Here is a 23,113-nt window from a genome sequence, read left to right on the forward strand (position 1 = left end):
CATTAAAATAATTCCTTTTCACATCACAGTTAACATTATAAGATCATGCCTACTTGCAAACACCTTACTTGCAAAAAGCTAGTTATAACCATAATTTTCTACAGTCCTAATACCCATTACACTCAAAGAAAACAATAATATCTGGACTTATAAAATAAAGGAAGCTGGAAATCTTTTTATTTATTTTCCACCTTTCCCTGAATAACAAACTGAATATAACAGTGCTTTTTTTAGCTTTCCATTCCTATAGGTGTGAGGTTAAAAACAAAAGGTAACTGACTGACCAAGGAAGGATTCAAGGAAAGCAATTGAATGGTTTTAATGAAGTTTTTTTTTTTTGACCATCCAAAGCCAATTGGTCCTGAGAAAGGGTGTATGAAAACAAATTATTCTGAAGAACATTGATGTTGAATTTAAAATATTTTTAAATTACCCTGTGACTTTGTCTTTGACCCAGTAGTTACCTAGAAGTATGTTACTTTAAAATATTTGAGGATTTTTGTAGATACCTTTTCATTTTTGATTTTTAATTTATTCCTGTTTTCATAGAAAATGTTTTGTTTGATTGCAGTCATCTGTAACTTAATGAGACTCGTATTTTGGCCCAGCATATGGTCTATCTTGGTGAACCTTCCAGGTGTACTTGAAAAGACTATATACTCTGCAGTTGTTGACCGTAATATTCTAGAAGTATCATTTAGGTCAAGTTGGTTAAAAGCGTCAAATCTTGTATAACCTTACTGATTTTCATCTAGTTATTCTAGCAGTTAATGAAAGAGCAGTGTTTCAGTCTCCAAATATGGTTATAGATTTTGTCTTTTTTCTTTGTTTCTGTCAATCTATGGTTCATGTATTTTGAAGCTCTGTTACTAGGTGCATGCACATTTAAGTCCTTTTGATAGGTAGATTGTTTTTATCATTATGAAATATCTCTTTTTCTGGAAATGCCCTTTGTCTTCAAATCTGCATTGTCTGATATTAATATAGTCATACCAGCTTTCTTACAGTTAATATTTGCATCTTTACCCCATCCGTTTCCTTTAAAACTATCTGTGTCTTTATAATTAACATGTGGTTTTTTGTAAACAGCATATTGTTGGCCTTGGTTTTCATCTAGCCAAGTGGTTCTCAATCAGGGCTGATTTTGTCCCTCAGGGCACATTTGGGAATATCTGGAGACAATTTTGGTTGTCATAACTGAAGGGAAAGGGATGGTGTTACTGGTATCTAGTGGGTAGAGCCCACAGATTCTGTTAAATAGTCTGCAGTGCACCTCTTACAACAATTACGTGGCCTAAAATGTCAGTAGTGCTGAGGCTGAGAAACTCTGATCTAGTTTGAAAAATCTCTGACTTTTAATTGAAGCCATTACTTCATTTATATTCAATATAATTATCAATAAGCTTAATTTTAAATCTGGCATCTCACTATTTGTTTTCTATTTTTCTTAATGGTTCTCTGTTCTTCCTTTCCTACCTTCTTTGGAATTAATCAAATATATACATACATACACATATATATGTATATATATTTAGTATTCTATTTTATCTCCTCTACTGATTTTTTAAAATATGCCTCTTTGTTTTTTTCTTTTCTTTTTTTTTAAGAAGTGAAGCAGTCCTTTTGTTCTTTAAAAAGTCTTCTCCTTGGTGTGTGTGTGTAGTCTTTTATATACATAGTCTAGTCCATTTGGAAAATAATGTTCTAATTTATGCATATATAATATATATGCTATAAATGTGTTATATAATATGTATTGTAAATTAGATATTAAGTATGTAAAATAGAGCATTATTTTTCTTTGTTTTTGTTTTGTTTTGTCTTTGTTTTGTTTTTCACACACACACACTGTATTTTATTTTTACAAGAGATAAATAGACTGACACCAAGCATTGTAAATAGATGACCACAACAAAAGCAACAATGATTGCAATTACCAAACACGAAACACATTCATACTATGTCATAATACTGACATTCAGTCCAGTAATCCTCCACTGTAACAGCTCCTTTACTTTGCAGTGAAAATTGATTTGTATATTTTTTGCCTCTGAGTCCTTGTGGGATATTTTTTTTTATTCAAACAAAGTTACAAAAATTATAATCACCCTCATCAGTTCACTCAGTCCTGTGTAATTAATTTTTTTCATCTTGATCTTTTGTTAGCACTTTTATGAGTTCATCAGTTTTCCATTAGAGTTCTGAAAATGCTTATTCATTCAGTTCAGCAGTATAGTCAGTTACCAAAAACCTGTACTTGTCAGAGACTTTTCCATGAATTCCTTGAAGATGAAACCCTTTTATAGGAAAATATTTGCAAAACCATCACAGTACACACAGAACTGTCTGTAAGTGACAAAAGACTTAAAAATGACCACGGTTAAAGATTTGATGAAAGTTCATAATAATGCAATTGACAAGGAAATCTAGTTATTTCTGAGATATACATTTTAAAGTAATAACTAGAATTATGACTTATAACATTATACCAGAATATATAAGATTTTTAGAAATTTCATGTAATGTCTGAAACATTTATATTAACATATTTCCATACAAATAACCCAAAGAAAGTTTAGTATTAGTTATTTTGTTTGTCTGTTTGTTTTTTTATACTGCAGGTACTTACTAGTCATCCATTTTATACACATCAGTGTATACATGTCAATCCCAATTGCCCAATTCAGCACACCACCATGCCCACCACACCGCGGTTTTCCCCGCTTGGTGTCCACACGTCTGTTCTCTACATCTGTGTCTCAACTTCTGCCCTGCAAACTGGCTCATCTGTACCACTTTTCTAGATTCCACATACATGCGTTAATATACGATATTTGTTTTTCTCTTTCTGACTTACTTCACTCTGTGTGACAGTCTCTAGGTCCGTCCAGGTCTCAACAAATGACTCAATTTCGTTCCTTTTTATGACTGAGTAATATTCCATTGTATATATGTACCACCTCTTCTTTATCCAGTTGTCCATTGATGGGCATTTAGGTTGCTTCCATGACCTGGCTATTGTAAATAGTGCTGCAATGAACATTGGGGTGCATGTGTCTTTTTGGATTATGGTTTTCCCTGGGTATATGCCCAGTAGTGGGATTGCTGGATCATATGGTAATTCTATTTTTAGTTTTTTAAGGAACCTCCATACTGTTCTCCATAGTGGCTGTATCAATCTACATTCCCACCAACAGTGCAAGAGGATTCCCTTTTCTCTGCACCCTCTCAGGCATTTGTTGTTTGTAGATTTTCTGATGATGCCCATTCTAACTGGTGTGAGGTGATACCTCATTGTAGTTTTGATTTGCATTCCTGTAATAATTAGTGATGTTGAGCAGCTTTTCATGTACTTCTTGGCCATCTGTATGGCTTGTTTGGAGAAATGTCTATTTCTGCCCATTTCTGGTTGGGTTATTTGTTTCTTTAATATTGAGCTGCATGAGCTGTTTATGTATTTTGGAGATTAATCCTTTGTCCGTTGATTTGTTTGCAAATATTTTCTCCCATTCTGAGGGTTGTCCTTTTATCTTGTTTATGGTTTCCTTTGCTGTGCAAAACCTTTGAAGTTTCATTAGGTCCCATTTGTTTATTTTTGTTTTTATTTCCATTACTCTAGGAGGTGGATCAAAAAAGATCTTGCTGTGATTTATGTCAAGGAGTGTTCTTCCTATGTTTTCCTCTAAGAGTTTTATAGTGTCTGGTCTTACATTTACATCTCAAATCCATTTTGAGTTTATTTTTGTTTATGCTGTTAGGGAGTGTTCTAATTTCATTCTTTTACATGTAGCTGTCCAGTTTTCCCAGCACCACTTATTGAAGAGACTGTCTTTTCTCCATTGTATATCTTTGCCTCCATTGTCATAGATTAGTTGACCATAGGTGCGTGGGTTTATCTCTGGGCTTTCTATCTTGTTTCATTGATCTATGTTTCTGTTTTTGTGCCAGTACCATATTGTCTTGATTACTGTAGCTTTAAAGTATAGTCTGAAGTTAGGGAGTCTGATTCCTCCAGCTACGATTTTTTCCCTCAAGACTGCTTTGGCTATTTGGGGTCTTTTGTGTCTCCATACAAATTTTAAGATGATTTGTTCTAGTTCTGTAAAAAATGCCATTGGTAATTTGATAGGGATTGCATTGAATCTGTAGATTGCTTTGGGTAGCATAGTCATTTTCACAAATTTGATTCCTCCAATACAATAACATGGTACATCTCTCCATCTGTTGGTATCATCTTTAATTTCTTTCATCAGTGTCTTTTTTTTTTTTTGCGGTAAACGGGCCTGTCACTGTTGTGGCCTCTCCTGTTGCGGAGCACAGGCTCCGGACGTGCAGGCTCAGTGGCCATGGCTCATGGGCCAAGCCGCTCCGTGGCATGTGGGATCGTCCCAGACCGGGACACGAGCCCATGTCCCCTGCATCGGCAGGCGGACTCTCAACTGCTGCGCCACCAGGGAAGCCCTCATCAGTGTCTTATACTTTTCTGCATACAGGTCTTTTTTCTCCCTAGGTAGGTTTATTCCTAGGTATTTTATTCTTTTTGTTGCAATGGTAAATGGGAGTGTTTCCATAATTTCTCTTTCAGATTTTTCATCATTAGTGTATAGGAATGCAAGAGATTTCTGTACCTTAATTTTGTATCCTGCAACATTACCAAATTCATTGAATAGCTCTAGTACTTTTCTGGTGGCATGTTTAGGATTTTCTATGTATAGTATCATCTCATCTGCAGACAGTGACAGTTTTACTACTTCTTTTCCAGTTTGTATTCCTTTTATTGCTTTTTCTTCTCTGATTGCTGTGGCTAGGACTTCCAAAACTATGTTGAATAATACTGGTGAGAGTGGATATCCTTGTCTCGTTCCTGATCTTAGAAGAAATGCTTTCAGTTTTTCACCATTGAGAATGATATTTGCTGTGGGCTTGTCATATATGGCCTTTATTATGTTGAGGTAGGTTCCCTCTATGCCCACTTTCTGGAGAGTTTTTATCTAAATGGGTGTTGAATTTTGTCAAAAGCTTTTTCTGCATCTATTGAGATGATCATATGGTTTTTATTCTGCAATTTGTTAATATGGTGTATCACATTGATTTGCGTATATTGAAGAATCCTTGCATCCCTGGGATAAATCCGAATTGATTGTGGTGTATGATCCTTTTAATGTGTTGTTGGGTTCTGTTTGCTAGTATTTTGATGAGGATTTTTGCATCTGTATTCATGAGTGATACTGGTCTGTAATTTTCTTTTTTTGTAGTATCTTTCTCTGGTTTTGGTATCAGGATGATGGTGGCCTCATAGAATGAGTTTGGGAGTGTTCCTTCCTCTGCAATTTTTTGGAAGAGTTTGAGAAGTGTGGGTGTTAGCTCTTCTCTAAATGTTTGATAGAATCCACCTGTGAAGCCATCTGGTCCTGGACTTTTGTTTTTTGGAAGATTTTTAATCACAGTTTCAATTTCATTACTTGTGATTGGTCTGTTCATATCTTCTATTTCTTCCTGGTTCAGTCTTGGAAGGTTATACCTTTCTAAGAATTTGTCCATTTCTTCGAGGTTGTCCATTTTATTGGCATAGTGTTGCTTGTAGTAGTCTCTTAGGACGCTTTGTATTTCTGTGGTGTCTTTTGTAACTTCTCCGTTTTCATTTCTAGTTATTTGAGTCCTCTCTCTCTTTTTCTTGATGAGTCTGGCTAATGGTTGATCAATTTTGTTTATCTTCTGAAAGAACCAGCTTTTAATTTTATTGCTCTTTGCTACTGTTTTCTTTGTTTCTATTTCATTTATTTCTGCTCTGATCTTTATGATTTCTTTACTTCTGCTAACTTTGGGTTTTGTTTGTTCTTCTTTCTCTAGTTCCTTTAGGTGTAACATTAGATTGTTTACTTGAGATTTTCTTGTTTCTTGAGGTAGGCTTGTATAGCTATATACTTCTCTCTTAGAACTGCTTTTGCTGCATCCCATAGGTTTTGGATCATCATGTTTTCATTGTCATTTGTCTCTAGGTAGTTTTTGATTTCCTCTTTGATTTCTTCAGTGATCTCTTGGTTATTTAGTAATGTATTGTTTAGCCTTCATGTGTTTGTGTTTTTTACATTTTTGTCCCTGTAGTTGATTCTAATCTTATAGCGTTGTGGTCAGAAAAGATGCTTGATATGATTTCAATTTTCTTAAATTTACTGAGGCTTGATTTGTGACCCAAGATGTGATCTATCCTGGAGAATGTTCCATGCACACTTGAGAAGAAAGTGTAATCTGCTGTTTTTGGATGGAATGTCCTATAAATATCAATTAAATCTATCTGGCCTATTGTGTCATTTAAAGCTTCTGTTTCCTTATTTATTTTCATTTTGGATGATCTGTGCATTGGTGTAAGTGAGGTGTTAAAGTCCCCCACTATTATTGTGTTACTGTTGATTTCCTCTTTTATAGCTGTTAGCAGTTGCCTTATGTATTGAGATACTCCTATGTTGGGTGCATATATATTTATAATTGTTATATCTTCTTCTTGGATTGATCCCTTGATCATTATGTAGTGGTCTTCCTTGTTTCTTGCAACATTCTTTACTTTAAAGTCTATTTATATTTGATATGAGTATTGCTACTGCAGCTTTCTTTTGATTTCAATTTGCATGGAATATCATTTTCCATCCCCTCACTTTCAGTCTGTATGTGTCCCTGGGTCTGAAGTGGGTCTCTTATAGACAGCATATATATGGGTCTTGTTTTTGTATCCATTCAGGAAACCTGTGTCTTTTGGTTGGAGCATTTAATCCATTCACGTTTAAGCTAATTATCGATATGTATGTTCCTATGACCATTTTCTTAATTGTTTTGGGTTTGTTTTTATAGGTCCTTTTCTTCTCTGTGTTTCCCACTTAGAGAAGTTCCTTTAGCATTTGTCATAGAGCTGGTTTGGTGGTACTGCATTCTCTTAGCTTTTGCTTGTCTCTAAAGCTTTTGATTTCTCCATGTAATCTGAATGAGATCATTGCTGGGTAGAGTAATCTTGGTTGTAGGTTCTTTCTTTTCATCACTTTAAGTATATCATGCCACTCCCTTCTGGCTTGTAGAGTTTCTGCTGAGAGAGAAATCAGCTGTTAACCTTATGGGAGTTCCCTGTATGTTATTTGTTGTTTTTCCCTTGTTGCTTTTAATAATTTTTCTTTGTCTTTAATTTTTGCCAGTTTGATAACTATGTGTCTCAGCATGTTTCTCCTTGGGTTTATCCTGTATGGGACTTGCTGTGCTTCCTGGACTTGGGTGGCTATTTCCTTTCTCATGTTAGGGAAGTTTTCGACTATAATCTCTTCAAATATTTTCTCTGGTCCTTTCTCTCTCTTCTCCTTCTGGGACCCCTATAATGCAAATGTTGTTGCGTTTAATGTTGTCCCAGAGGTCTCTTAGGCTGTCTTCATTTCTTTTCATTCTTTTTTCTTTAGTCTGTTTGGCAGCAGTGAATTCCACCATTCTGTTTTCCAGGTCACTTATCCGGTCTTCTGCCTCAGTTTTTCTCTTATTGATTCCTTCTAGTGTAGTTTTCATTTCAGTTATTGTGTTGTTCATCTCTGTATGTTTGTTCTTTAATTCTTCTAGGTCTTTGATAAACATTTCTTGCATCTTCTCGATCTTTGCCTCTATTCTTTTTCTGAGGCCCTGGATCATCTTCACTATCATTATTCTGAATTCTTTTTCTGGAAGGTTGCCTATCTCTTCTTCATTTAATTGTTTTTCTGGGGTTTTATCTTTTTCCTTCATCTGGTACATAGCCCTCTGCCTTTTCATCTTGTCTATCTTACTGTGAATGTGTTTTATGTTCCACAGGCTGCAGGATTGTAGTGCTTCTGCTGTCTGCCCTCTGATGGATGAGGCTATCTAAGAGGCTTGATGGGAGAGACTGATGGTGGGTAGAGCTGACTGTTGCTCTGGTGGGCGGAGCTCAGTAAAACTTTAATCCACTTGCCTGCTGATGGATAGGGCTGTGTTCCCTCCCTGTTGGTTGTTTGACCTGAGGCAAGCCAACACTGGAGCCTACCTGGGCTCTTTGTTGGGGCTTATGACAGACTTTGGGAGGGCTCACACCAAGGAGCACTTCCCAGAACTTCTGTTGCCAGTGTCCTTGTCCCAACAGTGAAACAGAGCCACCCCCTGCCTCTGCAGGGGACCCTCAAACACTAGCAGGTAGGTCTGGTTTAGTCTCCCTTGGGGTCACTGCTCCTTCCCCTGGGTCCCGATGCTCACACTACTTTGTGTGTGCCCTCCAATAGTGGAGTCTCTGTTTCCCCCAGTCCTGTCAAAGTCCTGCAATCAATTCCCACTAGGCTTCAAAGTCTGATGCTCTAGGAATTCCTCCTCCCATTGCTGGACCCCCAGGTTGGGAAGCCTGACGTGGGGCTCAGAACCTTCACTGTAGTGGGTGGACTTCTGTGGTATTAGTGTTCGCAAGTCTGTGAGTCACCCACCCACCAGTTATGGGATTTGATTTTACTGTGATTGCACCCCTCCTACCGTCTCATTGTGGCTTCTCCTTTGTCTTTGGATGTGCGGTATCTTTTTTGGTGAGTGTCCAGTAGCTAGTTGTGATTCTGGTGCTCTCGCAAGAGGGAGTGAGAGCACGTCCTTCTACTCCTCCATCTTGGTTCCTCCTCTGCCTCTTTGTTTTAACATTACTGTCCTGTTCATCGAAGTCATGAAGTATGTATGCATATGTATATATGTATACATATACACATATAGTTATACATATATGTGTGTATGGGCACTTAGTAAGGGCACTTAGTTTCCTAACGCTCAAATTGTCCCAGCTCTCTGGAACTAACATATTCCAGGCTCATCAGAAGTAATCAGTTATTTCTCCAAAGAGCCCTGGATCCTTTCAGTGGAGAATAATATTCAGAAGCCATGATCTGGGATCTAGGTGTGTTCATTGCTATGGGGGCACTGGTAATCTCAGACCTTCCTAGTAAACAAAGCTAGGGATTACATGTATAAAAACATAAACACATATCCTTACACATATTTACATCTTATTAATTTCTATATCTAATACTGCCTCTTCGAATCCAACACCTTAGTGACTATTCTAGCTCTCTCCATTTCCATGTTTGCAATTCCCTTCTTCAACAGAAGAATCTGCTCCCATCATCTTAAATATATTTTCATGTTTGATAAATCCGTGCTTATGTAACCAATCTCCCATTATCATCTTTCCCTTGTCCCTGGTGTGGATGTCCTCCTTAGTCTATGCCAGATAGCTCTGCTTTGTGGTTCCTGCCACACTCTGACACCCTATGCTAGGGACTAACCCTCACCCTCAAGTACCATCCAGTGATTTAAAGTTTTCTGACATATTTATTAGTCCTAGAATATCCATTTGGTTTGAAAATTCTTATGTGCTAGTAATCTACAAGTCTATTTTTTGACTGCTTACTCTTGATAATGGGTCCAGTTCCTCCCCTCTTCATGTCTTATAATTTAAAAAAATGTATTCTGTATTATGCATATAAGAACAGTGAAAAGTGTAATTTGTGTCTGTTCAGAAATGGCATGCCTTTCATTCTAGGTGGTTTAGGTGAGGGACTTACCCTTCTGAATCTCCCACAGGTTTACCTGAGCCAGAGCTGGGCAGAAGCTTTAATCAGATTCAGTTCACCCTCAGTTAGCCCAGTCCCTAACTTCCCATGCCTCATCTGCCAAGATACTGAGTGATTTGATCTTTTTAGTGTTTTAACTGGAATAAGTCTGTTTTACATAGTTCAGATTCATATTTGATTCCAATTAAGTCTGGCAATTAAGTGTGATGTGCAAAGCTGCATGAATTTCTTCGCTTATGAGGCTCTCCTCCACTGCCACTTTCTTGGCAAAATTCCAGGGAAAGGGGGCAGAATTGTTGGGTCAAGTGCTTACTGCCCTTGCAGACCCATCTCACCAGCCCATAATGCTGTCAAAAGTTTGCCTGGTTTCCTCTTTCCTGCAAAATCTCCCAGTCCATGGCAGCTCTGATTCTAACATACTAGCTAGCACTCAAGGCAGGCATTTGCCCCAGGTATAGAAGCTGCTGCAGTCTCTGCTTATTTATGAAGAATTTTTTGCTCTCTGGGATTTATTTCACCTAGATTTGTTTGTATGTACTATTCTGCAGCAGCTCCAATAAAGAGTATGTTTATTTTAACCTGGAATTTTTCTAATGTTTCCACTGGATCAAAGTTCTTTTGTATTTTATATACTAACCAGAAGTAAAAGTCAATTGTTTTTTTTTTTTTTTTGCGGTACGCGGGCCTCACTGTTGTGGCCTCTCCCGTTGCGGAGCACAGGCTCCGGACGCGCAGGCTCAGCGGCCATGGCTCACGGGCCCAGCCGCTCCGTGGCATGTGGGATCTTCCCGGACCGGGGCACGAACCTGTGTCCCCTGCATCGTCAGGCGGACTCTCAACCACTGCGCCACCAGGGAAGCCCTCACCTTTTTTTTTTTAATGAAACTTACTTTGGCTTTGAGTTCAAGATAGTGAACACATGCCTCTATATCTTCTCCTCCAGTTTAAAGGAATAAACAGGTGACTATACCATCAAGATGTAGGGAATGGGGGGATCTATTATCAGACCAGAGATTTCAGCACACATCCAAAGACAAAATGGATAAAAGAGTATGAACTGGGTGGCAGAGAAAAGCAAGCACTAGCCTAGCAGCCTCCCAGAATATGCTTCTGGGGAGGTGTGTCTGAGCAGTCCAGTACAACCCCAGAAAGGCTCTAGCATCAGAGACTGCTAGAAAATTAAGGAAGGAGCTGAGAAGTGGGGCTGATATTAGTACAATTAATAACTGAAGGTCTTTATATTGACCAATTGTCCCTCTTCCCTATGCTTACATGCTTATAGCCACGTGTCTACCCCCTTGACAAAATACACAAACAGTTCTCTAAAGGGCATGTAGGTATATATACCCGAGTAAAACCTTCCTTTTCTTGGTATGTGGGAGTCCCCACAACATAAAATCTGGTTTAGAGCTGAGTTTGAGACCCAACTTCTTATCCATAGATGTGTCATGTGGGGAAAGTTACTTAAGTTCATTGCCTCAGTTTCCTCATTCATAAAATAAAAGTACATCCATCACAAAAGGTGGTTGTGAGGGTTTAATGAAATCATGTATACAGAAGTGGTTAGCACAGTGCCTAGAACATAAAAAACATTCAACAGATGATAGCCATTGTCACTTTTATTGTTATTGATGAATTAGTTTTATGTAGAAAGGAATCCAAAGGTTAGGTTTTGGAAAGAGTAGTATCTCTTCTAATTAGATAGCAGAGAAATAGGTCAGAATGGGTATGAATGCATGGGGATGTAGATTACAAATCAAAATCCTCACCCCACTTTCCTTACCAATACCTAGTTGTGTAGAACAAGAAATCAATATGTATAAGGACTCCAAAGAACCTAGAAATATCTATTATAAAACTGCATTAAAACAGTACCCACCTGAAGTTCCATATATATTCAAACAAAATTATTTTTTTAGCGAAAATTCATCGTGCTATTTGTGTTTCCAGGACATAAGACAAAGGATTTTTTTTTCTTTTTAATATAGAGTATCATTAACGTCCAAAATTGTGTCCAAAGAATCTTCAGTGTTCTGCAGTAAGGAGAACAAAGGACCTAGTACAATATTAAAATTGCTTTGAAGTCTTGTGATTTACACTAAAAATTAATGCAAATATTGCTCAGTACATTGGTATGTTTTAATATAAAAATATTTTTACTTCACATGGAGTAAATATTGCTGATCTAGGGAGATATGCCATATTTCTCACTGACCCTGCCACACTGATTTAAGATAGATCAAGATTTTTAGGTCCAAACCAAACAGTAACAACAGAATTTTACTAAACTTGTCTACTTACTCTACTTATTTTGATACTTAAAAAAAAAATACTGAGGTCATCACACAAGATGATTGGCCAATTTGACTTTTAAATCAATCAAAAGGGTTTTTACATATTAATATTGAAGAAACCTTAGTGATTAGCCTACAGATTTCAATTTTGAATCATCTTTGGTCTAAGTAATATTTCCTAAAAAACATAAATGTAAATTACTTTATCAAAATAGTTGCTCAGAACAATTGTTGCTTAAATTTCATTGTATCATACTGTACACCTATGTGTTGCAACTAGTGAGGATACTCCAAAGCTGATATAATTTTAGTTTCCCTAACTTGTCCTGAACCTGCTTATGTTCACAGGCCCATTTTTTCTGATTTTATAGTCTAGTTGTCAGTGACAGGCACAGCCAAATTCTTTCTTTGTTCATCTGTCAGACTTTTTCAATAAGTTCCATTTGTGATAAATCTCCAACCTGTCTATATGTTTCTAATGGGAAATCAATGAAAGATTCAACCTTAATCATATTGGAGACATGAGGAAAAGGGACTCAACCCACAAAAAGCCACTTTTTGGTGATTGATATCAGCTATGTTTTCATTCAAACAAAGTTTTTCCTTCCCTAATCTTGATCCTATGGCTCTTTAACTACAAATGTGATATTAGTTTTCCTTTCACTGATTCTGTAACTGTCTTTGGTAATTATTAATTTAATGAGGATCTTGAAATAATATCCACTTAAGGTAAAACTGTCAAGAAAATGTAATAATTTACAATCAAGTTATTCCAATTTCTCATTAGGAGTCTAAATTCATTCACTCAGTCAAAAATATTTTTTAAATAATAAGAATTATAGGCAAGGCACTCTTCTGGGTAATTGTGTACCAGAAATACCAAGATGTGCAAGCCTCTGCCTGAAAAGAGATGACAGTCTAGTTACTTCCCAACAGAGGAGATGTTCAAAAGTACTGACAGATCTAACTCCTTTGAGCACTTACTATCAAATATACTTAATCACATGCTTAAAATTAAGCCATTTTCTTTTGGCATACATAATAGTAACTATCACATCACCTGTGGAAAGGTAATGTAGAACATTATTTTGAAAGAGACTATGCTCTAAATGTGAAAGGATACCTATAAAAAATGCAGTATCCAAAACAGCAAATATATTCAAGCCAAAATTTACAAACAAAATGTACAGTTACAAATAGACTTTAGTGAAGATTTTACTCCAAAAAAATTCTACCCACTAATGCATTAAATATAAATGCATTTGAATTAGCAATGTAACTTTTAAAAAGTATGTAATTTATGAAAAGTGTTCATAAAAATGGTTTTCTGAAAAAGGTCTTGTCTATAGAATTTCATATTTATTAAGAAGAGTGAGATAGAAAGCTATGCAAAGATAAATCCAAATATCCCAAGAGTTTAGTCAGAGCAAATTAAACTTTTGAATGAAATAATAGCATAACTAAAAAATTATGAGAAAAAGAACTTGACTCCTTAATTTATCACATAACAGTGTATACATTTGAAAAAGATGTTTTTAGAGGGGAGTCTTTTATGGTTTTAGCAAGGTATCATATAAGGAAACAAATTAAGTCAACATTATGTTGAAAAACATCTCCATGTTATCTCTTTTTAGTGGAATGGTAAAATTTTGCCCTAACATAAATTCTATCACTTCAAGTAACTCCTTCCTAAACATGATATATAAAATGGAAGCCATAAGAAAATTAGTCTCATTGTCAGGTCTGTTTTTTAATCTTTAGGTAAAAATAACCAATCAATTTAGCCTTCCTGTAATATTCCTTCTCCATACTATCATTTATCATACTTGAATGTTTTTAAATAGGCATCTTTAATTTAGGATGCCATCTCCTAAGAGTCATTTATAATGTCTTATTTGTATGGGTAGGAGAATTCATCAAACTTAATAAATAGGTTCAAGTCACATTTTTAGCCCAGACCTTTTTTGGTTGTACTTTATAGAAAATATTTATCAAAATATTAGCTTTGTGGCTGTAAAAATGTCTGCTACCTTTTGAATGTGATTTTTAGTAAAATCTTAGTATCACTTTATAAAGAATGCAGGATATACTTTTATGTTTGGCTTTCTCAGAGTAAAGAGATACACTTTAGTTAAAGCTAGTTGGCTTAATACTGGCTCAGAATTTAAAAGATGATTTTACTTAACGGTAATTAAACTGTTTTTTAGCTGTAAGCTCATAATTTTAACACTTGGCTTGTCTGCTACACTATTTTTGAATAGTAATGAAACACTATATACTATTTCATTTGGATGATGTTTATATAAATATGTAACCAAATATTGGAAAATTTTAAATCAACCTGCTACTAACCATGAACTCTAATACTTGGACATTTTTTATGACTCTCTCTCTTAATACACTAAAACATTCAATAACTGTTATTTGCACATTATGTGAAAAATTAATTTTTGACAAAATTTTATTCAGAACATTAGGAAAATCATACTCAAAATGCAGAAATAATCAGACTCTATATAACAATGCTGCATAGATAGTGGTATACAAGTTCCCTGACGCTAAGTGACTTCTTCCTAACTAAAACTTCAAGTCACCAGGTAGAAGATGGTGGAGGCATTATTTACTCTCTCTGAGGCTGGAGAAAACGGCTTTAATGGTGAGACGTCACACCATTTAAACAACAAAGATTAGATTATCCCCCAATTTAATTCTATTCCCTTCTTGTTATTTCTCAGAGATGAAAACTTAGAATGTAAGGATTATTGGAAGGGAACAGGAGGTAAATTACCTCTTAGGAGATACCCTGATCCATGCCTGCTTTAATCCGAGAAAACACTGAATTAAGTTTTAAAAATTACAACCACACCATTATGCTTAAGTAAAATTGCCAATATGAATACTTTTTTACATAATACATTATATGTATACATGAAGAAAAATCACCTGTTTCCAATCCTTTGACCTTCAGTAGAAAGAAGTGTTACCACTAATGGGGATCTGAAAAATAGTTTTCATGACAGAGCATTAACTCTATAAAGATCAAAATCATTTCTCAGTACTGAAAATAGCCTAAATCAATGACAAATGGCTAAATTTCTTAAGATTACTTTTTGAAAGGGAAGACAATTTATTTGGAAGGAATTTGCAGCTGGAAACATTGTTCATTAAGAAAACATTGTTACCCTGAGAAAGACCCTTAAAACTGCCAGTGCTTTCATAGGCCCCTAACACTGCATGAAGGAGCAATTTGTAGGCTCTAGCTTCTTACAGTTACCTATATGAAGAATGTCTTGACCTAAACAGTGATTTGGGCTTCTCTGTGATACCGATAACAGGTCATAGCCAAGTAACTAAACGTGATGGACTACAAGCAAATTTTGCATTCATTTTAAGCAGACTTCTTCCTTTTCCCTTTTCTGAGAGAGAGCTTGTAATTCTTCAAATGGCCTTGAACTCAAACCTACTGTTCACACAAAATAATCTTCTGTAAGCAAATTGGTAGTTTTCTTATAATAGTAAACAATTTGTCTGGTTTACATTCTTTAATATATGCCTAGAAAATAAGGCATTAGTGATTCTTCATTGGCCACTGCAGAGCAGAGTGTCTTCTTTCTAATCAGAGGCATATGCAAACATTCCTCAAAGTGCATTGTTATTATTTTTAACATCTCTTATGCATTTACAAAGTCAACATTTGTGACTCCCTACATATTTTTAGTATAAAATAGTGCTTATTCCCAACACCTTACATATACCATAATTACTGGAGAAAAGACAAAATGAGAGCAGCTACAGAAGTAACAAGATATTTTTTACAAATAAAAATACAATATGCAAAAAATGGCAAGTTAGTGATAACTGGTAGAATGAACTCCCAACAATATTCCACTTTGGGTTCCAAATTAAGATTTGACAAGTTTGAAGCCTTGTCCTGTGTCCAGCACGGTAGGAAGAAACCAATTCATTTTTAATCTTTTCAAGCACCTAAAACAAGTTTTGCAGATCCAAAAAAGGTTCAGACCACACAACCAATTTGCCAAATGCACTAGTGGATATGTAATACGAGGAAAGTACAACATCCAGTGCTTGGCCACATCGCTTCCCGTTGGCAAATGCAGAGTGTAGTCACTCCACCGTTTTGACACGCCATACACTGCTTTCACTGTGCGTCCCTTTTCAGTCCAGCAGATGTTATTAGTGGAGTTGCAGTTATATTCTACCCAGTCTTTTGTAAAGTCACCCAGCTGCGGTGGGTCAGCTTCTTCAATATCTATTGTTTTTGTCATCTCTGCTCCTTGCACTGCAATATACTGGTCATTGATTTTTCTCACTTCTTTCACCCAGGGGGTTGAATTCTCACTGTCTAATATGATAATAAGTCGGGAACAGAAGGAACCATTCTTTTCTCGCCACCATTCTAAAAGTGTGTCAAGGCGTAGTATGTCTCCACCTGTGAACAACAGAAAGTTCAGTAGAGCAAGAATTTCTGAAGTGTCTTACTAAGAATACTCTTTTGTCTTAAGTGTATTTTCTTTAAGTTCTTAAAATATGTAAGAAAAAAAAAGAGGGAGCCTTTTTTTCAAAGTATCTCTTTCAGAAGAATTTTTAAAAACAAAAAACAGACTTCCAGCTTCAGGTAAAAAATCAAACCAAAACACCCCCAACCCCCCAATCATCCTGTTATTCACATTAAAGAGGTATGCTATGATAAAATAAGAAAATTATTTTATAAAGTTCAATTTAGTGAAAAAAATTAAAATTATACAGCAAAGCAAATATTCTACATCAGGGGCAGCAAATTATGGCTCGTGGTCAAATCCAGCCTGCCACTTGTTTTGCACAGCCTGAGAGCTAAGAACTGATTTTACATTTTTAAATGGTAAAAAAAATTTTTTTAAAGAGAAGTTTGTGACATGTAAAAATTATAGGAAATTTATATTTCATATTTCTATAAATAACATCCATTTATTTATATTCTGTCTATGGCTGCTTTTATACTACAATGGTAGAGCTAAGTAGTTGCAACAGGGACTTTATGGCCTACCAAGCCAAAAATATCTGGTCCTTACAGAAAATGTTGGCTCACCCCGTTCTACACTTCTAATGAATTAACTTATCTCCTCATATGTAGTTACCTACGAGATGAAAAACACCCTTCCTACCAGTAACAAGAATGAATTTGGAATGGGTTTATTTTTAAATCAGTTTTATACCTGAACAACAATAAAGGATTAAAAAAACATATACCAGAAAGGTATAAAGTAAATATATTTCTGACTTAAAAATATATCTTACAGCTAGTATTTACATGTGGTTCATTATGGATGGGTTTTTTTTTGCATTAACTTTTGATTTTTAAATATATTGCATTAAAATGTTATCGTCATCATTTAATTTTTAGCACCCTCTTAAATTCTGTGCCCCAAGCAACTGCCATGCTCACCTCACCCTAGTCCTGGCTCTGTCTCAAATGGTATTCTAATCCAGTCATTCCAATTCTAGGAATTTACCCTAAGGAAAGGGTAGAAATGCAGACAAAAAAATACATATAAAGCTCATCTTCCCACTGCTATCTAAGATAGTGTAAAATCTGAAACTACTGGGGGAACGGATATAAATTATGGTATAACCTTATGAGAAGAGGTTTATAATAAATGATATTTATAAAGAAATTTTAATGACAAAAATATCTATGATATTAGAAAAAGCATGACAGAGAAGTGTATCTACAAAAATAACAGCAGTAGTTATTTCCGGGTATTTGGATTTCAGGTGGTGTTTGTTATACTTCTTTATGTGATCCAAAATTTTTATGTTGAATATATGTTACTTTTATAATTAGAAAAAGTTTTAACATGCTATAATTTACTAATACAAGTTCCAACAACCTAACTTCAGAATATGTATTTTTAACAAGAGCAACCATGCTCTTTGCTAAACTATCAAAATGACAATACTGAAGAGATAGAGAATCCTTTAGAATTTGGATTCTATTAATAATATGACCTATAAAGTCAGGGTATATGACATTCTTCATGAATAATTAATATTCTTTTATTCATCAGCCTGCTGTATCTTAGACTGTGACAATGAAAAATTTGTTTCATGAACTGCTCTTACACTCATACCTATCAATCATCTCAGAGACACTATTTTTCACATATTACTAACATATCTTTTTTTTTTTTTTTTTTTGCGGTACACGGGCCTCTCACTGTTGTGGCCTGTCCCGTTGCGGAACACAGGCTCTGGACGCACAGGCTCAGTGGCCATGGCTCATGGGCCTAGCCGCTTTGCGGCATGTGGGATCTTCCCAGACCGGGGCATGAACCCGTGTCCCCTGCATCAGCAGGCGGATTCTCAACCACTGTGCCACCAGGGAAGCCCCAGGAGATATCTTTTTAAATATGATCAAGCTCACTTCTTTATGGCCAGTTTTATTAAACGTCTCTGGAGATGACAGGACAACACAGATTACAAGAGGAGTTATACAAATTCCATCTGCCACAAAAAATCATTGTTCTAACTTGCCTGCCTCATCGTTCTAACTTGCCTTCTACAACTATTTCAATAAATATTCTTCAGCACACTCTACACTAATTCTCTTATAAACACACTCTTTAGATATCAGCAAGAAATTTAAAGCAGTATTAAAGCCCTTTATACTATTTCTCTTCTCTTGTTTTGTTTTGCTCTGCTTTCTCCTATGAACAGTTTCTATGTTGCATTTGGCTTTTGGTCCAGATGCAGAATATTTACATTTATCTCAGATAACAGCCATCTGATTCAAGTAATCTAATTCAAGCCAACAGTTCAAGTAATTGAGACTGCTTTTTAAAGACTTTGTTTACCTGTGATAAACTGCTTTATAGGTTTTCTACATTTTTTTATGTATTTCTGTCTCTCTTGTCATTACCATAATTGTTTTTTACCCTCAAACAGGCAAAAATATCAGGTTCTACACTATGGAGCCCCATAAATGTAAGAAGACTACATATTCTAAGAAGTACTAACAGTAAAGGTATGGGATAAAGATTCTCTTTCTCACAGTGATTTTTGGACCTACTCTTAACTTGCTGAAGTAAAATCGAGTCGTGACGTTTCTTATTTAGACGTTTCTAGAAAAATACCTATTGATAAAGCTCAGTGCTTAGAGTTCTTTGTCACTTGGCCTGGAATGAATTAAAGCATTTTCTTCAGGGCAGGGGTGTTCAATACTACTTCTGAGATAGATAGAATCAACCTTTGAGGGTTGTTTCAGGCAGGCCAAGGCCAGGAACTGACTGAAAAGAGGACTCATCCACTGAGCCAGGTGCCTCAGGCCGTGGGGGAGTATACAGTTGCTGAATTATTATGGGACAAAAACCTAGCCTTCATGGGAAAGGGAAGGCCTGTCAAGCTATGCTTTCTCCATTTTTTTTTCCTATTTTTACAACAAAGACTCTCACAAAGAAAGTTACACATACACGAACAGATCTTCTGGCCTAATAGAAGAATTCTATAATGGTTAACTTATTGACATACTTAAAAAAATATTATAAAGATAAAACACTGCAGAATGTAACTGCTAGACATTTGCCTAAAATATTACCCTGCTTTAGAGTTTGTGTTCATAAATTATTCCTTATTCATAGTGAATGAAAATTTAAGAACACTTTTATGCTATTTATCTTGGTGTCTATTACATTTCCTAAGAAATGAAAAAGATAATATAAATATCAGTAAACTGAGAAGCAAGAAGTACTACAATTCTGCAGCGTGTGGAACAAAAACCACATTCACAGAATGACAAGATGAAAAGGCAGAGGGCTATGTACCAGATGAAGGAACAAGATAAAACCCCAGAAAAACAACTAAATGAAGTGGAGATAGGCAACCTTCCAGAAAAAGAATTCAGAATAATGACAGTAAAGATGATCCAGGACCTCGGAAAAAGAATGGAGGCAAAGATCGAGAAGATGCAAGAAATGATTAAAAAAGACCTAGAAGAATTAAAGAACAAACAGAGATGAACAACACAATAACTGAAATGAAAACTACACTAGAAGGAATCAATAGCAGAATAACTGAGGCAGAAGAACGGATATATGACCCGGAAGACAGAATGGTGAAATTCACTGCTGCGGAACAGAATAAAGAAAAAAGAATGAAAAGAAATGAAGACAGCCTAAGAGACCTCTGAGGCAACATTAAATGCAACAACATTTGCATTATAGGGGTCCCAGAAGGAGAGAGAGAAAGGACCCGAGAAAATATTTGAAGAGATTATGGTCGAAAACTTGCCTAACATGGGAAAGGAAATAGCCACCCAAGTCCAGGAAGCGCAGAGAGTCCCATACAGGATAAACCCAAGGAGAAACATGCCGAGACACACAGTAATCAAACTGGCAAAAATTAAAGATAAAGAAAAATTATTGACAGCAGCAAGGGAAAAACGAGAAATAACATACAAGGGAACTCCCATAAGGTTAACAGCTGATTTCTCAGCAGAAACCCTACAAGCCAGAAGGGAGTGGCATGATATACTTAAAGTGATGAAAGGACAGAACCTACAACCAAGATTACTCTACCCAGCAAGGATCTCATTCAGATTCCATGGATAAATTAAAGGCTTTACAGACAAGCAAATGCTAAGAGAATGCAGCACCACCAAACCAGCTCTACAACAAATGCTAAAGGAACTTCTCTAGGCAGGAAACACAAGAGAAGGAAAAGACCTATAAAAACAAACCCCCCCAAATTAAGAAAGTGGTAATAGGAACATACATATCAATAATTATCTTAAATGTAAATGGATTAGATGCTCCAACCAAAAGACACAGACTGGATGAATGGATACAAAAACAAGACCCATATATATATGCTGTCTACAACAGACCCACTTCAGACTTAGGGACACATACAGACTGAAAGTGATGGGATGGAAAAAGGTAGTCCATGCAAATAGAAATCAAAAGAAAGCTGTAGTAGCAATTTTCATATCAGATAAAATTGACTTTAAAATAAAGATTATTACAAGAGACAACGAAGGACACTACACAATGATCAAGGGATCAATCCAAGAAGAAGATGTAACAACTGTAAATATTACGCACCCAACGTAGGAGCACCTCAATACATAAGGCAACTGCTAACGGCTATAAAAGAGGAAATAGACAGTAACACAATAATAGTGGGGAACTTTAACACCTCACTTACACCAATGGACAGATCATCCAAACAGAAAATTAATAAGGAAACAAGCTTTAAATGACACAATAGACCAGAAAGATTTATTGATATTTATAGGACATTCCATCCCAAAACAGCAGATTACACTTTCTTCTCAAGTGCGCACAGAACATTCCCCAGGATAGATCACATCTTGGGTCACAAATCAAACCTCGGTAAATTTAAGAAAACTGAAATATCAAGCTTCTTTTCTGACCACAACGCTATGAGATTAGGAATGAATTACAGGGGAAAAAACACGAACATATGGAGGCTAAACAATGTGTTACTAAATAACCAAGATATCACTGAAGAAATCAAAGAGGAAACTAAAAAATACCTAGAGACAAATGACAATGACAACACGACGATCCAAAACCTTTTGGATGCAGCAAAAACAGTTCTAAGAGGGAAGTTTATAGCTATACAAGCCTACCTCAAGAAACAAGAAAAATCTCAAACAATCTAACCTTACATCTAAAGGAACTAGAGAAAGAAGAACAAACAAAACCCAAAGTTAGCAGAAGGAAAGCAATCATAAAGATCAGAGCAGAAATAAATGAAATAGAAACAAAGAAAACAATAGCAAAGATCAGTACAACTAAAAGCTGGTTCTTTGAGAAGATAAGCAAAATTGATAAGCCATTAGCCATCAAGAAAAAGAGGGAGAAGACTCAAATCAATAAAATTGGAAACGAAAAAGGAGAAGTGACAACAAACACCGCAGAAATACAAAGCATCGTAAGAGACTACTGCTAGCAACACTATGCCAATAAAACGGACAACCTGGAAGAAATGGACAAATTCTTAGAAAGGTATAACCTTCCAAGACTGAACCAGGAAGAAATAGAAGATATGAACAGACCAATCACAAGTAATGAAATTGAAACTGTGATTAAAAATCTTCCAACAAACAAAAGTCCAGGACCAGATGGCTTCACAGGTGAATTCTATCACATATTTAGAGAAGAGCTAACACCCATCCTTCTCAGACACTTCCAAAACATTGCAGAGGAAGGAAAACTCCCAAACTTGTTCTATGAGGCCACCATCACCCTGATACCAAAACCAGACAAAGATACTACAAAAAAAGAAAATTACAGACCAATATCACTGATGAATACAGATGCAAAAATCCTCAACAAAATACTAGCAAACAGAATCCAACAACACATTAAAAGGATCATACACCATGCATGATCAAGTGGGATTTATCCCAGAGATGCAAGGATTCTTTAATATATGCAAATCAATGTGATACACCATATTAACAAATTGCAGAATAAAAACCATATGATCATCTCAATAGATGCAGAAAAAGCTTTTGACAAAATTCAATACCCATTTATGATAAAAACTCTCCAGAAAGTGGGCATAGAGGGAACCTACCTCAACATAATAAAGGCCATATATCATAAAGGCAAACCATTCTCAATGGTGAAAAACTGAAAGCAGTTCCTCTAAGATCAGGAACAAGACAAGGATGTCCACTCTTACCACTATTATTCAACATAGTTTTGGAAGTCCTAGCCACGGCAATCAGAGAAGAAAAAGAAATAAAAGGAATACAAATTGGAAAAGAAGTAAAACTGTTACTGTTTGCAGATGACATGATACTACTATACATAGAGAATCCTAAAGATGGCACCAGAAAACTACTAGAGCTAATCCATGAATCTGGTAAAGCTGCAGGATACAAAATTAATGCACAGAAATCTCTTGCATTCTTGTACACTAATGATGAAAAATCTGAAAGAAATTAAGGAAACATCCCCATTTACCACTGCAACAAAAAGAACAAAATACCTAGGAATAATCCTACCTAGGGAGACAAAAGACCTATATGCAGAAAACTATAAGACACTGATGAAAGAAATTAAAGATGATACCAACAGATGGAGAGATATACCATGTTCTTGGATTGGAAGAATCAATATTATGAAAATGACTATACTGCCCAAAGCAATCTACAGATTCAATGTAATCCCTATCAAATTACCAATGGCATTTTTTACAGAACTA

The 23,113-nt window shown here is 35.8% G+C and overlaps 1 protein-coding gene and 1 long non-coding RNA gene across 4 annotated transcripts in view; one reads left to right on the plus strand and one right to left on the minus strand.

The window, feature by feature from the left end:
- LOC141279562 (uncharacterized) overlaps positions 1-18,889 on the plus strand; it is a 54,332-nt gene extending 35,443 nt beyond the window's left edge. The window contains exon 3 of the long non-coding RNA XR_012334040.1: positions 18,824-18,889. This is a non-coding gene — a long non-coding RNA (uncharacterized lncRNA). The remainder of the gene's footprint in view (positions 1-18,823) is intronic.
- Positions 11,111-23,113, minus strand: part of TMEM168 (transmembrane protein 168) — a 52,927-nt gene continuing 40,924 nt past the window's right edge. For all 3 annotated transcript variants that reach the window (XM_019925195.3, XM_019925225.3, XM_019925229.3), the window contains one exon: positions 11,111-16,331. In XM_019925195.3, coding sequence (XP_019780754.1) covers positions 15,784-16,331 — 548 coding nt within the window. In that variant the 3' untranslated portion in view covers positions 11,111-15,783. The remainder of the gene's footprint in view (positions 16,332-23,113) is intronic.

The sequence above is a fragment of the Tursiops truncatus genome, chromosome 9, assembly GCF_011762595.2.
Source record: "Tursiops truncatus isolate mTurTru1 chromosome 9, mTurTru1.mat.Y, whole genome shotgun sequence".
In the NCBI taxonomy this organism is placed as follows: domain Eukaryota; kingdom Metazoa; phylum Chordata; class Mammalia; order Artiodactyla; family Delphinidae; genus Tursiops; species Tursiops truncatus.